The sequence below is a fragment of the Prionailurus viverrinus genome, chromosome C2, assembly GCF_022837055.1.
Source record: "Prionailurus viverrinus isolate Anna chromosome C2, UM_Priviv_1.0, whole genome shotgun sequence".
Taxonomy (NCBI): Eukaryota; Metazoa; Chordata; class Mammalia; order Carnivora; family Felidae; genus Prionailurus; species Prionailurus viverrinus.
Window position 1 is genome coordinate 111,635,105 of NC_062569.1, and position 14,577 is coordinate 111,649,681.

The 14,577-nt window shown below is 34.1% G+C and overlaps 1 protein-coding gene across 2 annotated transcripts in view; it reads right to left on the reverse strand.

Annotated features, from left to right (window-relative positions):
* Window positions 1–14,577, reverse strand: part of TBC1D23 (TBC1 domain family member 23) — a 60,755-nt gene that overhangs the window by 9,954 nt on the left and 36,224 nt on the right. Inside the window, exons 10-15 of one of the 2 annotated variants that reach the window (XM_047874983.1) lie at window positions 13,790–13,882; window positions 10,009–10,179; window positions 7,722–7,764; window positions 5,915–6,024; window positions 2,121–2,260; window positions 684–728 (exon numbers count right to left, since the gene is read on the reverse strand). In XM_047874983.1, coding sequence (XP_047730939.1) covers window positions 684–728; window positions 2,121–2,260; window positions 5,915–6,024; window positions 7,722–7,764; window positions 10,009–10,179; window positions 13,790–13,882 — 602 coding nt within the window. The remainder of the gene's footprint in view (window positions 1–683; window positions 729–2,120; window positions 2,261–5,914; window positions 6,025–7,721; window positions 7,765–10,008; window positions 10,180–13,789; window positions 13,883–14,577) is intronic. The other variant, XM_047874985.1, reaches the window with a different exon arrangement.

The window sequence follows — 14,577 nt, forward strand, 5'->3', positions numbered from 1 at the left end:
GTAGATTTTTAAACTTTAGACTTCTATAATCTAATGACAAGTACCACATGTTACTAGGGACAGAGAAGGGATGGATTATACATTAACATGTCCACCATGACCTAATTTCTTTCATGGAAAGCTAAAGAATTGTGGTTCTTTGGAACTGATTTAGATATGTGAAGTCACCAACCTAAATATACAAATCTAATTAAGAAAAATCTTTTTAAAAAATCATAAAATTACATAATATACTTGAATTAACAACAATTTTGAACTATGAACAATGCCCTTTGTTAGGTGCAATAATACTCTATACTGTTAGGGCAGGAAATAGAAATACATGATCTCCAATGCTAACACTCTGCCAACTCTGAGACTAATTATTTTCTTTGTTTCACTCCTCTCTTTCAGAATAAAAACTGCAGGTTTTATGAAGTTCTTGGATTTGAATGTACTTGATTTTCATCTGAGGAATGGGAGATATAAAGAAGCATGCAAGGAAAAAAAAATTAAAATGATCAAGCCAAAAAACAAATATAGCTCAATCAATATCACACACTCCTAAAAGCAGAATAAGAAAAATTCAGCATTTGAAAACAGCTGCATCAAATTTAAGCCAAGACAGTGTGAGGCTTATAGACAGCATGAGGCATGCTAAAGAAAAGGATGGTCCCGTAAAGCTGCTCTACTCATTGGCTTACCGCTCTGTACATGCTCTGTCTGGCCAAGGAAGATTGAAAGACATTCTATAGCAAATTGAGGTAGAGGACAGAACAAAATGATTATTAAAAATACAACAGCTTTAAAACAAAAATACAGTATAATCACTTTTTCTAACCCAGAGCATACATTATAAAGAAAATGTTTTGATCATCCCAAGTACAAAGAAAAATGAAGAAAAGCCAGTTTCGAGTCAGAGTTATCACTTGTTCATTTTAAAATAAAATGTTAAATGTTCATGCTACCAAATGTAGCAATAGTACTCTAACCCAGAATGTACTGAAAGTAAAAAAGTTATAGGCTTTTGAGAACAGACATAATTTTAATGAGCAAAGAAGACTTTCAGGCTTGATAAAACACTTTAATATTATTTATGAGTTGACCATTTTAGGCAGGTACAATTTTTTTGGATTTGTGAAAATAATCCATTCTTCCTTGCTATTTACTAAATGGGGGAAAATGTACTTTTGTATGCATAGGTACTATAACTAATAAAGTAACAACAGTAAATTCCTAACATTCAATTCTTAAAGTCAAATATTTCAACTTTCCTAGGATACTGCAAAATAAGAGAGTGAAATTAATATCACACATTTTCAAGACCAGATCTGCTTAGAAATAAGTTTTATGCTGGAATTATTACATTAGTTTTGAACTGTACAACAAGAAAGATGAATTAGACTAATATGTGGAGGAGAAAACATTATGGACTCTCAGTTCCAATAAGAAACACTGTAGCAGACATTCTTAAATTTATCAAACTGTGTCCTTCATTTGTAATTCGTGGGAAAACAGATGTCACTTATATTCTGTGGACAAAATTCTATGAAGAGCTAAACTCTTAAATTTAAGAAAATGGGTTTCTGGGGCAACTGGCTGGCTCAGTCAGTGGAGCAAGCATCCAGGTTGTGAGTTCGAGCCCCATGTTGGGTGTAGAGATTACTTTAAAAATGAATTAATTGATTAATTTTAAAAAAGAAAGAAAGAAAATAGGTTTCTGCTTTATTTAGCATGAACAAATTTTCTAGGTTATAAATTCCTGGAGGAGGAGAAGAGTTTCCTGCTTTGAGATTACTGCATTTAGTAGATGATTCCCATCCATCTGACATGTGGGAAACAGCTACTATATGAAGAATAATGCATATAATGGCATCTTAATATTTTTTTTAATGAATGGCATAAAAGGGCAGAATCATTACTTGAGTTTTATTCTGAGCAGTAGGGGAAGAGAAATCTTTGCAGTCAAATGTTATAGCAATAAAGGACATCTTTGCAATTACAATGAAAACTGAAATTATCCAATTAAAAAATGTACTTTATGATTCTTTTCTAGAACATATTCAATTCAACTATCATTTACTATTAAGACACATGTCTTTAGTTACCCATCATAAACTCATACCATATAAGCAACTCACCGGTCCACAGGAGTTGATGTGTTCTCAATAAAACTGATAACTTTTTCCCTGACATTAACAGATTTCGTCTTCAAAGCAACAGTCATTTTATTTACTAGTGATTTCATTCCTCTATCATTTGAGCCATTAGAAGATTCACCCTAAAAAAAAAAAAAAAAAAAAAAAAGAACTTACTAATGAATTAACTGTTCTCCTAATGACTATCAGACACACTACTGCTAAAGGTTATCTAGAGGTTATGGACTGAATTGTGTCCATATGTTAAAGTTCTAACTCCTAGTTCACCTCAGATAAAGACTGTACTCAGAGATATTAAACTAAGGCTGAGGTCATACAGGTGGGCCCTAATCCAGTATGACCGGTGTCCTTACAAGAAGAGAAGGAGACCACATACACAGGACCATGTATATCCAGACAGACCAAAAAGGCAGGCATCTGCAAGCCAAAGAGAGAGGCCTGAGGATACATAATCAAACCTGCCAACCCTGTGATTCCAGATCTGCAGCCTCCAGAACTAAACAAAATAGACCTCTGTGATTTAAGCCAACTACTTGGTTGTATTTCGTTATGGCAGCCTTAACCAACCAATATACTAGGTAAAACCATTTTAGGGATGGGAGTTAGAAATGAAAAATGCGGATGTATGTTGTACATACAAATGTGTAAAGTCTGAAAATACCTTCCTTACTCAATAAAAAATTAAGTTACTGACCTTTTCTTAATTTCAATCATAAAATGTAAATCAGCAAATGTATAATCAGAATATCACTCATGTAGCTAAATTTTTAAACATTTATTCCTTGTAAAATTTTGCTGTTTAAATATTTTCACTTAGACCTTTAATTTTCTCAAGAAAACTATCCTTATGTACCTAATATAACAGATTTGAATATAATTCTTAAAATGTTTCATGGAATTGCTCCCATATTCGTTAGAGGGCAAACTGGCAATAGGTGTCAGTTTAAAAGTGTGCCTATATTTTTTTTTACTTATATTTTTAGAGAGAAAGAGAGTACACCCATTTGAGCGGGGGAGGGGTACAGAGGAGAGAGAGAAATCCAAGCAGGCTCTGTGCTGTTAGTGCAGAGCTCAATGCAGGGCTTGACATCAGAACGGTGAGATGATGACCTGAGCCAAGATCAAGAGTCAGATGCTTAACCAACTGAGCCACCCAGGCGCCCCAAAAAGTATGCCTATCTTTTGCCCATTAATTCCTCTTCAGAACTTAAGAGAAAGAAATAATTAGAAAGCACTCTAGGACTTCAGTACTGTTGGATGGAAATTTATATAATTTTTTTAAAAATGCTTTAAAAATTTTTTTAAGTTTTTATTTTACTTCTAGTTAGTTAACATATAGTGTAATATTAGATTCTGGTGGACAATACAGTGATTCAATACTTCCCATACAACACCCAGTGCTCATCATGACAAGTGTATTCCTTAATCCCCATTACCTTTTCTTTTAAAGCATTTTAAAATGTTAGAAAAAGTGGTGAGAAAAAGCAGAAAATAAATCTATATGTACACTCTGATCACCATTTTTAAAATAAAACACTAAAATACATATGCATTAAAAATATTTGAAGGAAATATTTCAAAGTATGAAAATATGAATAGCAGTTGTTTTCTTTGATCTTTCATACTTACATATGATGCTAAAATAAACATGTCATTTTCAAGTGAAATAAATCATTAACACAAAAACTACATTTCTATTTCCATATCCAAATTTGAAATTAAATTAAACTGAATATAGAAATTAAATTATTTGGTATTTTTCAATATAACACATCTGTAAGACAGTTTCTTTAACAGCCTCAATCATTGTTTTTTAAATCTGAAGAAAGAAACTTGAACAGAATTACTTTCTACATTGTGGGTGGCAATATAAATTAGAAGAATGTTGTTTTTTTTTTTTCTTTTTTTTTTTTTTTGTTTTTTTTTTTTTAAATTTTTTTTTTTTCAACGTTTATTTATTTTTGGGACAGAGAGAGACAGAGCATGAACAGGGGAGGGGCAGAGAGAGAGGGAGACACAGAATCGGAAACAGGCTCCAGGCTCCGAGCCATCAGCCCAGAGCCTGACGCGGGGCTCGAACTCACAGACCGCAAGATCGTGACCTGGCTGAAGTCGGACGCTTAACCGACTGCGCCACCCAGGCGCCCCAGAAGAATGTTGTTTTTAAGGGCCATTTGATAATAATGCAGAATTCAAGAATCCTGATATGTAATCTTTTGATCAAGTTATTGTACTTCTGGGGCCAAATAATCATGGCATATGTACATATATAACTACAAAAATTAATCAGAAAAAGATAATGTTTATAACACAAAAAAGACAAATAAAGGCAATGAAAATATTCAACAACAGGGAATTGAATAAATTATAATATATTACAGTGGAATACTAGCTATTCAAAATAAAAATACTGCAAATGTTTATTAAATAGTGATCTCACATGAAGAGCTCTTAGATACCAAGAAGATTAAATTGAAAACCTACTTCTTAGAGAAGCCTTATGTGCTGATAATTTGACAATATGCTTTGACTTATGTGGCTGAAGATAAACTGTAATCATCTAATGAATTACAATTTTATAATAACTGCTATTAAATATGTGACAGGTACAATACTATACATATACTTGCACATTTAATCCTCACATCACTGTGAACAAAGTTCTCTTATTATCATCTCTGTTGTACAGATAGAGAAACCAGAGCTGAAAAGGTCTTACTGAAGATCATGACAAAAGTTAGGTTGTAGAGATAAAACCTGAATACCATTAAGCCAGACCGGTAAACCTAAGCTAGTAATAACAATGACCTGTACTATAGTTTCCTTCTATTTCTGTTTTTTTTTTTTAATTTTTTTTTCAACTTTTTAAAATTTATTTTTGGGACAGAGAGAGACAGAGCATGAACGGGGGAGGGGCAGAGAGAGAGAGGGACACAGAATCAGAAACAGGCTCCAGGCTCTGAGCCATCAGCCCAGAGCCTGACGCGGGGCTCGAACTCCCGGACCGCGAGATCGTGACCTGGCTGAAGTCGGACGCTTAACCGACTGCGCCACCCAGGCGCCCCCTATTTCTGTTTTAAAGAATGATCATTAGGTAGATGTGGACCCTTATTTGTTAAGAAAATGATTTGATGACATTTAATTCAACTGACATAAAATATTCTTGAAAAAGCACAAAAGACTTATTGCCCAATTATTTCCAAAGCAGCACAGAAAAGTGAATTTACCAACTACAGCAAAACCTTGCAGTAACATACATCTCTTTAACTAAAAATCAAATATAATGGGATTGGCAATCAGTTCCTGTCTTCTGCCTGGCCCATTCTCAAATATGCATGGACTGAAGTTATGATCATGTACATTTCTGGTAGGGAGGGGTATAGACATGGTCTGCAGGAGATGTGACTGTAAGCCTCAGTATTCTTCTGGCTCATATTAATTGGGAGATTCCTAGAATGAGATCACTTGAGAGTCCCAGCTAGTCACAGGACTCAGTATTATCTCCATTGACATTTAAGCTGGGGCAGAAAACTGTCACTAGATGACACTGAACTGCAGCTGGACAGGGAGAAATTTGAATTCAGCAAGTGGACCTCCAGAACTCCTGGCTAGTTTAGCTGTGCCTGTTCCATATAACATTAACCATGCAATAACAAGACTCCTCACTATATGTGTTTGAAATATTTTGATTCCATTTCTGTTACAGTGAGAGCTTAATAGTCACATTTTCTGGGCATTTATCCAAATATGGTGACACATTCTACACATACACTTACATCAACAGAAGAATTGATACTGCTCCTTGAGCCTGAGGTACTAGCAATCCAATGGCCATATCCATTTTCTGGTCCATCCACATTAATATCCGCCAGGTGCTGTTGCAGTGCTTAAAATAAACAAGAAGGGGAAAAAAACAACTCACATATCAACCCCCTTTGGAAAGATTCGTTACCAGAGAATATAATAAACATGTCATGGCTGAATGAAAGAGGATACAAAGACGTAATTACAGGTATTTTTTTCTGCACTTCAGTAATGAAGGACTCTAAGCTACAGAAAGCCGCCTTCTTCTCCTTCTAAAGCCCTCTGTACAACTACAGTTTTTCTTAATTGACAATAACTGTATATAAATTTGATGCTTTCCTCTCTGGAAGTATTAAGAGATAATCTCAGCAACATTTTTATGATATAAAAAATTAAAACCCATGGTGGCTTTTGTTTTACCATAAAGAGATATCAATTAATCTTTCCCATAATAAAGAAGGCATTAACTGCTATGAAAAGAGAGGTTATTCTTGGAAAAGAAATAATTCATAATTAGAAAAAAGCTTCTGGAACCTAGACTATACCATAAAAGACTGCTTTTCAGACACTTTTGATAGTAAGTTTAATAACCAAGTTCTATATCACTGTCAAAATTCCTAATAAACACTGGGCCTAAAGGCCAATACTTGCTTAACACTATTAAAACAACCCCATTTGTAGATCACTCTGGGTATGAGCCCCAAAGATTGTGAGTTATCAGGCCATGATATACAGGAAATCATCATAATCCTTGTTAATATCGACAAAGAGGAAAAAGATCCTAATCTGTAAAAATTCTAAGTTATAAAACAAGAAGATTATATTAGGTCAGAACTTAATCCTTATGAGACTCTCATGATTCAAACTCAATTCTATTACTCAACAAATATTAATTTGATTTTATTATTAAAGGCTCTTTATTTCTTGATTGAAATATATTTGACTTATAACACTATGTAAACTTAAGGTGTTTAACATGTTGATTTACATACTGTAATATAATTTCCATTTCAGCAACAGTTAGTACCTCTATCAGATCACATAATTACCATTTCTTCATGGTGGGAATAATTAATATTTAGTCTCTTTGCAAGTTTGGTTATGATAATACTGTTGTCTACGTTCACTACACTTACAGTACTCTAGGACTTACTCATCTTTTAGTCACAAGTTTGTACCCTTAAAAAATACAATTTGCAAAAAAGACAGGCTCTTTTTAAATCTTTTTATCCTGACCTAATCCTTCATAAATTCTCAAATACTTGCTTGCAGAGATTTTCTGTTATTTTACCATCCTGGATTGTCAGATATTGGTCTGAAGATTTGAAAACATCAGCTTATTTGTTTTATTCCATTCAGCCAATATTTTTTTAGCAGCTAATACTTTCAAGTATTTCAAAAACAAAATAACAATGAAACAAGCAAAGAGTATGAAAAGTATTCCTCTTACCCATTTCCCAGTCCTATCTATTGCACCTTCTCCACAAAGACAAATCATGTAGACAGTTTTTCATGCCTCTTTACAAAAATACTTTTTACAAATACAAGCTCATTAAACATATCTACTGAATTAGTCTTCCATTAAATATTTGCTCATTTCAATTGTCTATTATGTTTATCTGTTATCTATATGTCCTGCTGGCTTTCCCTTTTCTGAACATACAGAATGTCTGAAGAGAGAGTTTATCCACTAACTAATCTGGTCACTCCCAATCAGCTCTGGTGATATAATTTCCTCTGAGAAATGGAAGCAAAGCAACAAATAAATTAAATCCTTACCCATAAAGCCTCCACTGGCAATGCTTACATATTCTTTGTTTTTCTGTAGCAAAAATAGAATTTAAATTATTCCAAAATGCAATTTAATCAAAACCTCTATAGCCCTATAAACACTGACACATGTTACACATAGTTACATATTAAGTTTCTGGACTTTTTGTTTTCTTTGACATCTGGGACGCTGGTATAGAGAGATTCATACATTTACCTTGTATACTGTAAGGTCTGGCGCTTGGTGGAAAGAAGGAGACAACTTCATGGCTCCTATCAAGACTGTGATTTTATCTGTATTATAGTTCCAATAATATAATAACAAGTCAAACTAAAATCAGTTAATTGTATTTTTAGATATAATTAGAGTGATTTTTAAAAGATTTCAAAATATGTTGTATCTTTTATAAAAAGGAAATATAAAAACAATTATTCTAGCTAATTATGAATAAGAAATAATAGATTGTTACCATTTTACAAACTACTATAAAAATTAATGGATCTAATGTGCACTGACAGAGAAAGAGACAAAAAAGAAAGATATGGGCAGTACATACCTCCTGACCAAAGTTCACACCACCCAGGACTTCCTGTCCACCCCCCCTCCCAAAAAAGTAATCTGATCAAGTCTCTAGATCTAATTACCAACTTAGAGGAAATACCAGGGACAGAACCTGATAAACACCACCATGTGAATGCAGTTAGCAAAATCTAGTATGTGGGGGACCCACTATAAGATAACGTAACCAGTTTTTCCAACAAATATCTGCAAGGAAAAAAAATTAGGAAAGGGAACCTATACATTAAAGAGATTTAAAGGATGTCAACCAAGCAGAATGTCTTGTTTTGGATCCTGGGAAAATCAGAGAAACTTGAACAATAGGTAGGTTTTTTTATAATAAAGTATAACGACAATGTGGTTTTATGTCTTTATAAAGAGTTTATATGGTTCAACTCTATGTACTCTTGATTTTGTTTGAAAATTTCCATGATAAAAGTTGGGGGAAAACTTTCTAAAACCACATCAAGAACTTGAGTTATAAAAAATAAGTTCACAATATTTCAAATTCTTGCCATGTGATATGTTAATGTTCACAATCTATAGTTTACACCACAGCATTTTTAAAACAGGCCAATTAATTTGTAAGTAAAATGAGTCTGAGACCCTATTTTTGTTATTTTGTGTAAGTTTCTAAAATCTCTCCTTTAATAAGGTATAAAATTATCTTACAACCCTTCCCCCATATACCTTGTTCCTTCTCGTGTTTTGTCTTTTAAGGATTCTTTCCTTTAGACTTACTTTCTCAAAGCAGATTCCCAGTAAAGTACAACATGAACAGAAATGGATCCAAATTTAGTAACTAGTGCAACACCATGCCTATGGTCTTGCTAATTCCATAAGTCAGGGTCATTTAAAATGAAGACTTTAATGTATAAAATACCAAAGAATACCTAACAATTATTTTTATGAAGAAAGAGCCATCACTGAGAGAGGTTTTGTAGAGAAGATAGAGGAACAGGCTGCATAAAATCACTGATACAAATTAGACAACATTCAAACACAAAAAGGAAAGATGGCCAAGTATAATGAATAAATATACATGTATATTTATTCTATTTCAAAGTAAATATATTAAACTGAATTATGCAGTTACTGTAAAAAGTACTAGGGAATGAACAGACATAAACAGCAACCCAATAGAATAATCCAGAAATAGATCCTGATGCACTGAGGAATTAAAAAGGTGGTATTTCGGGGCGCCTGGGTGAGTGGCTCAGTCAGTTAAGCATCCAATTTCGGCTCAGATCATGATTGCATGGTTCATGAGTTCGAGCCCCATGTCGGGCTCTGTGCTGACAGCTCAGAGCCTGGAGCCTGTTTTGGATTCTGTGTCTCCCTCTCTCTCTGCCCCTCCCCAACTTGTGTTCTGTCTCTGTCTCTGTCTGTCTCTCTCTCTCTCAAAAATAAACGTTAAAAAAATTTTTTTAAGGTGCTATTTCAAAGTGATACCACAACTGGTTAACTATCTGGGAAAAGATTTTTTTTTTTATTCCTACCTCACTTATTACACAAAAATAAATTCCAGACGATTCAACACTTAAGCATAAAAAGTAAATCATAGAAACTAAGAAAAATCTCAAGAAGTCCTTTCTTGGCAAGACAGAAAACCTGTAAGGTGTAAAGAAAAACTTCATATAAATTTGACAATATAGATAACAGTACAAATTAACCTATGAGAACTTCCTAAAGATGATAGCAATAACCAAGCAAAACTGAAATAATCTGTCAACATACCTGTAAAAAGTGTGCCAGGACCATGTTCATGTACATGTCTTCTTCCTCTCTACCACTGCCCATAAAACAGAGGTGCTCCCCACCAGCAATGGAGCCGGATTTGATGGACTGCTTCTGTGCTTCCAGCAAAGATTTTACTGACTGTGCAAACTCAGATGGATTCTGGAGCATCTAGACAATTTTTAAAAACTAAAAATGTGGTAAACTTGTGTTTCACATACATTTCCAAATTTAAAATATTCTTCCAGACAGAAAATATTTACATAGCTACCATGAAAACAAAGGAAAAAAAGGCTTGGAAACAATCAGCAAAACTAAAAGGCAACCAACAGAATGGGAGAAGATATTTGCAAATGACATATCAGATAAAGGGTTAGTATCCAAAATCTATAAAGAACTTATCAGACTCAACACCCAGAAAACAAAGAATCCAGTGAAGAAATGGACAAAAGACATGAATAGACACTTCTCCAAAGAAGACATCCAGATGGCCAACCGACACATGAAAAAATGCTCAACATCACTCATCATCAGGGAAATACAAATCAAAACCACAATGAGATACCACCTCACACCTGTCCGAATGGCTAACATTAACAACTCAGGCAACAACAGATGTTGGCGAGGATGCAAAGAAAGAGGATCTCTTTGGCAATGCTGGTAGGAATGCAAGCTGGTGCCCCCACTCTGGGAAACAGTATGGAGGTTCCTGAAAAAACTAAAAATAGAACTACCCTACAACCCAGCAATGTCACTACTAGTCATTTATCCACGGGATACAGGTGTGCTGTTTCAAAGGGACACATGCACCCCCATGTTTATAGCAGCACCATCAACAATAGCCAAAGTATGGAAAGAGCCCAAATGTCCATCGACGGGTGAATGGATAAAGATGTGGTGTGTGTGTGTGTGTGTGTGTGTGTATGTATATATATATATATATATATATATATACACATACACACACACACAATGGAGTATTACTAGGCAATCAAAAAGAATGAAATCTTGCCATTTGCAACTATGTGGATGGAACTGGAGGTAATTATGCTAAGTGAAATTAGTCAGAGAAAGACAAAAATCATATGAATTCACTCATATGAGGACTTTAAGAGACAAAACAGATGAACATAAGGGAAGGGAAACAAAAAGAATATAAAAACAGGGAGGGGGACAAAACAGAAGAGACTCATAAATATGGAGAACTGAGGGTTGCTAGAGGGGTTGTGGGAGGCGGGATGGGCTAAATGGGTAAGGGGCATTAAGGAATCTACTCCTGAAATCATTGCTTCACTATATGCTAACTAATTTGGATGTAAATTTTAAAAAATAAAAAATAAAATTAAAAAAAAAAAAACAAAGGGAAAAAGGCTCTTGTAAATAAAATCCCTGGGATAAGAGAAAATAAATGCATATAAATGTACCTATAATACATCAGAACAAAAGTTGAAGATTCAGAGAAAGATGAAACATGCTAAGAAAATATGCTAAGAAAAAAATCTGGTTTGTTTCTTAAACAAGCTATGGTGTCATTAGGTATCATGACAAGAAAAGTTTAACACTGAGTGAAAGGGTCCATAGCTAAAAACAATACATTGAAACAAGGTATATTTTTTAGTTTCCACTTATATGGCAAACAATATACTTCTTAGGAGGCAGTCAGAAATAGTAGAAGCCAATTTATTTATTAGCACTACTCTAGGTACATGAGTTAAAAGGACAAAAAAAGTTAATTTCTTTCCTTCAAGGAAACAGATATGCCAATAACTTCAAAAATTTGTTACAATGTTACAACAGGGCTACATAAAAAGCACAGTGACGCTGCTCCTGAGCGACTTGTCAGTTAGGTGTCTGACTTCGGTTTGGGTCATGATCTCATAGTTCATGGGTTTCAGCCCCACATTGGGCTCTCTGCTGTCAGTGCAGAGCCCACTTTGGATCCTCTGTCCCCCTCTCTCTGCTCCTCCCGCTCTCTCTCTCTCAAAAATAAATAAACAAAAAAAATACAGTGAAAATCCGAGAGAAAAACCGACAAACCACAGAAAAGCAATTTGTAAAAACAAAAAACAAAACAAAGGTAAACAGTGTACTTGCAAAAAGACGCTCAACATTACTAGTAATTACCACCTTGTAATTACTAACCTCAATGATGGTTTTTCACCCATCATTACTGTAAAATAAAATGTACTATAATGCAATGATGAAACATTCTTACTTAATGTTGTAAACATTCTCACTGTAAAATAAAATGTGCTATAAAATGGGATGTTGAAACATTCTCACTTAGTTATAAAGTGTAAGCTGGGTCAGTCTCCTTAAAGGGTGATAAAGCATTTCTAGTAATGTTTTATATACTCAACCCTCAAACCAACAGTTCTACTTTTAGTAGTCTATTTTATAGAAGTATTTGTACAAGTTCACAAAACATGTATAAGGATCTAACTGCAGCATTGTTCATTACAAGAAAACTGAAAATAACCCAAATGTACATCAATTGGGCAATAAATTATGGTATACCTGTACCATGGTCCACTATACAGTCATTAAAAAGAATGCGCTTAGGAGCAATTGGCTGGTTCAGTCAGTAGAGCATGCAACTCTTGATCTTGGGGTCAGGAATTCAAGCCCCACGTTGGAGCTTACTTAAAAATAAATAAATAAATAAAGCGGGGATATTAAAAAAAGAATGTACTGAATGGAAAGATCTCTAAGAAACAGTTTGGTGAAAAAATAAGTGAACTGTTAACTGAAAAATGAAGTAAAAAGAAAAAGGAAGCAAGAAATATATAAATATATACTAAAGGTCTGGAAGCTTAAACAAGCTGATAATAGCTCTGGAGACATTCTCTGAGTTTTCTGAAGAAAAAAATCAAGTTTTCATGAATCACTTGAGCAAATTCTTAAATAAGCATAAAAGAAAAACTAGGCCCTCCTAGGCAAACCAAGGATGAGAAAGGCTCAGGTTCACTTTCAGTATGCAAACAAGCTTGGATTACCTTCCTTAATGCACCCAAAACTCTCTGAGTTGTTCTACCTCTATATTCCCTAAGTTTCCTCTCAATACCACCTAAATTCCCCTCCATGCCTTTTCAGGCCTTAGCATCACCTTTTTCAGATGAGCTGGATAAAAGGCAGACTGCATAGTTAGCAAAAGGGCTTACTCCTCTTTCTGTCTTCCCTAATCTCTGAGGCTCTTATAACCAGAATGGTTTAAATGATGTCAGTCCTACTTCTACCAACTGCTCTAAGTATTTCTGACAATATTTAATTATTTACTTCATCTTCTCCTGTAAGTAAAGTGACCCTTGTATAAAAATTTTAACAAGTGAGCACCTGTATGCCACATACTATCCTTATTAAATATTAGTTTATGCTTAAGTACTCATGATGGAAAAAAAGGCTTATAGTAAAAATTTCTAGAATAATTACCCAGTTATAGAAAGAGCTTATATTTATAGAGTACTTACTAGATGCAAGGCACTATGCTAAGTGCTACATCAGACAATTCACAGTAAGAAGTTTAGAATTTACTGACATAACAATGGTAAGCAATAGTAAGCCATACCTAACAGTGTTTGCATCTACCCTCATCATACCAAAAGAGTGTCCTGGGTGAAAAGGAAAGCTGAGAACACTTTTGTTATAAGGGCAGAGACTCCCTCCTTAAGCAGAAAGAAAATGTCCCCAATCTAGTACATGTATATTTATTTCTGAGCTAAGGAAGAAAAACCTATTTATTCTCTTACTTTATTAAAAAATTTTAACTAGCATTTATACTAACCAGATCTGAATCTAAGTGGAAAGCAGTTGACAAATGCCCGGCATTATACTGTTCTGCAGGACGGCAATCCACCACAAAGAACCGGACTCCTTCCTAAGAGAAAACAACATGTGACATACTGCAATTTGCCATGAGGGTTACATTTGACACAATATAGTATTACAATTAAGCAAAGAAGAGGGAATAGGTTTATTAAAAAAATGGATCTCACAGAATTAGGAGGACCCAATTAGCAGAGATACAGGAAAATAACCTCAAGATCTTTAAATAACTATATTTGTTTTGAACACTTTGTATATACCGTTCCTGACTAGAAAGTCTTAAAATATGTAGCAGGAGAATGTCATTTTGAGCTATAAAACTATACTGGAATTTAAAATTTTAATGTGTATGTTAAATGTATATTTTAAAACTATATAGTTATAAACACAGATATAGATATAATTCCTATTTCTGCAAATAAGTTTACAAAGTTGCCAACAATTAAATTCATACAAGAACATCTTTTGGGGGTGAGAGGAGGTTCTGGAATGCCAGTTTGAACTGAGGAAGTTCACATGAGGATCTTTAAACTGGATTACAGGTTTTCATTTGTTTTTAATACTAGTTCTAATAAGAAAAACATGTGAAATGTTTGTTTTCAAAAGATCTATTGTAAAACACCTGTCTTCCCATGGCTGTTCTTCTTTCCTCCATCTTTGAAATACACCCCACCTTCCAAATACACATACTCATGGTTAACTGTTGCACTACTAGTAATAAACATATTGAAAAAAACCGGCTCATTA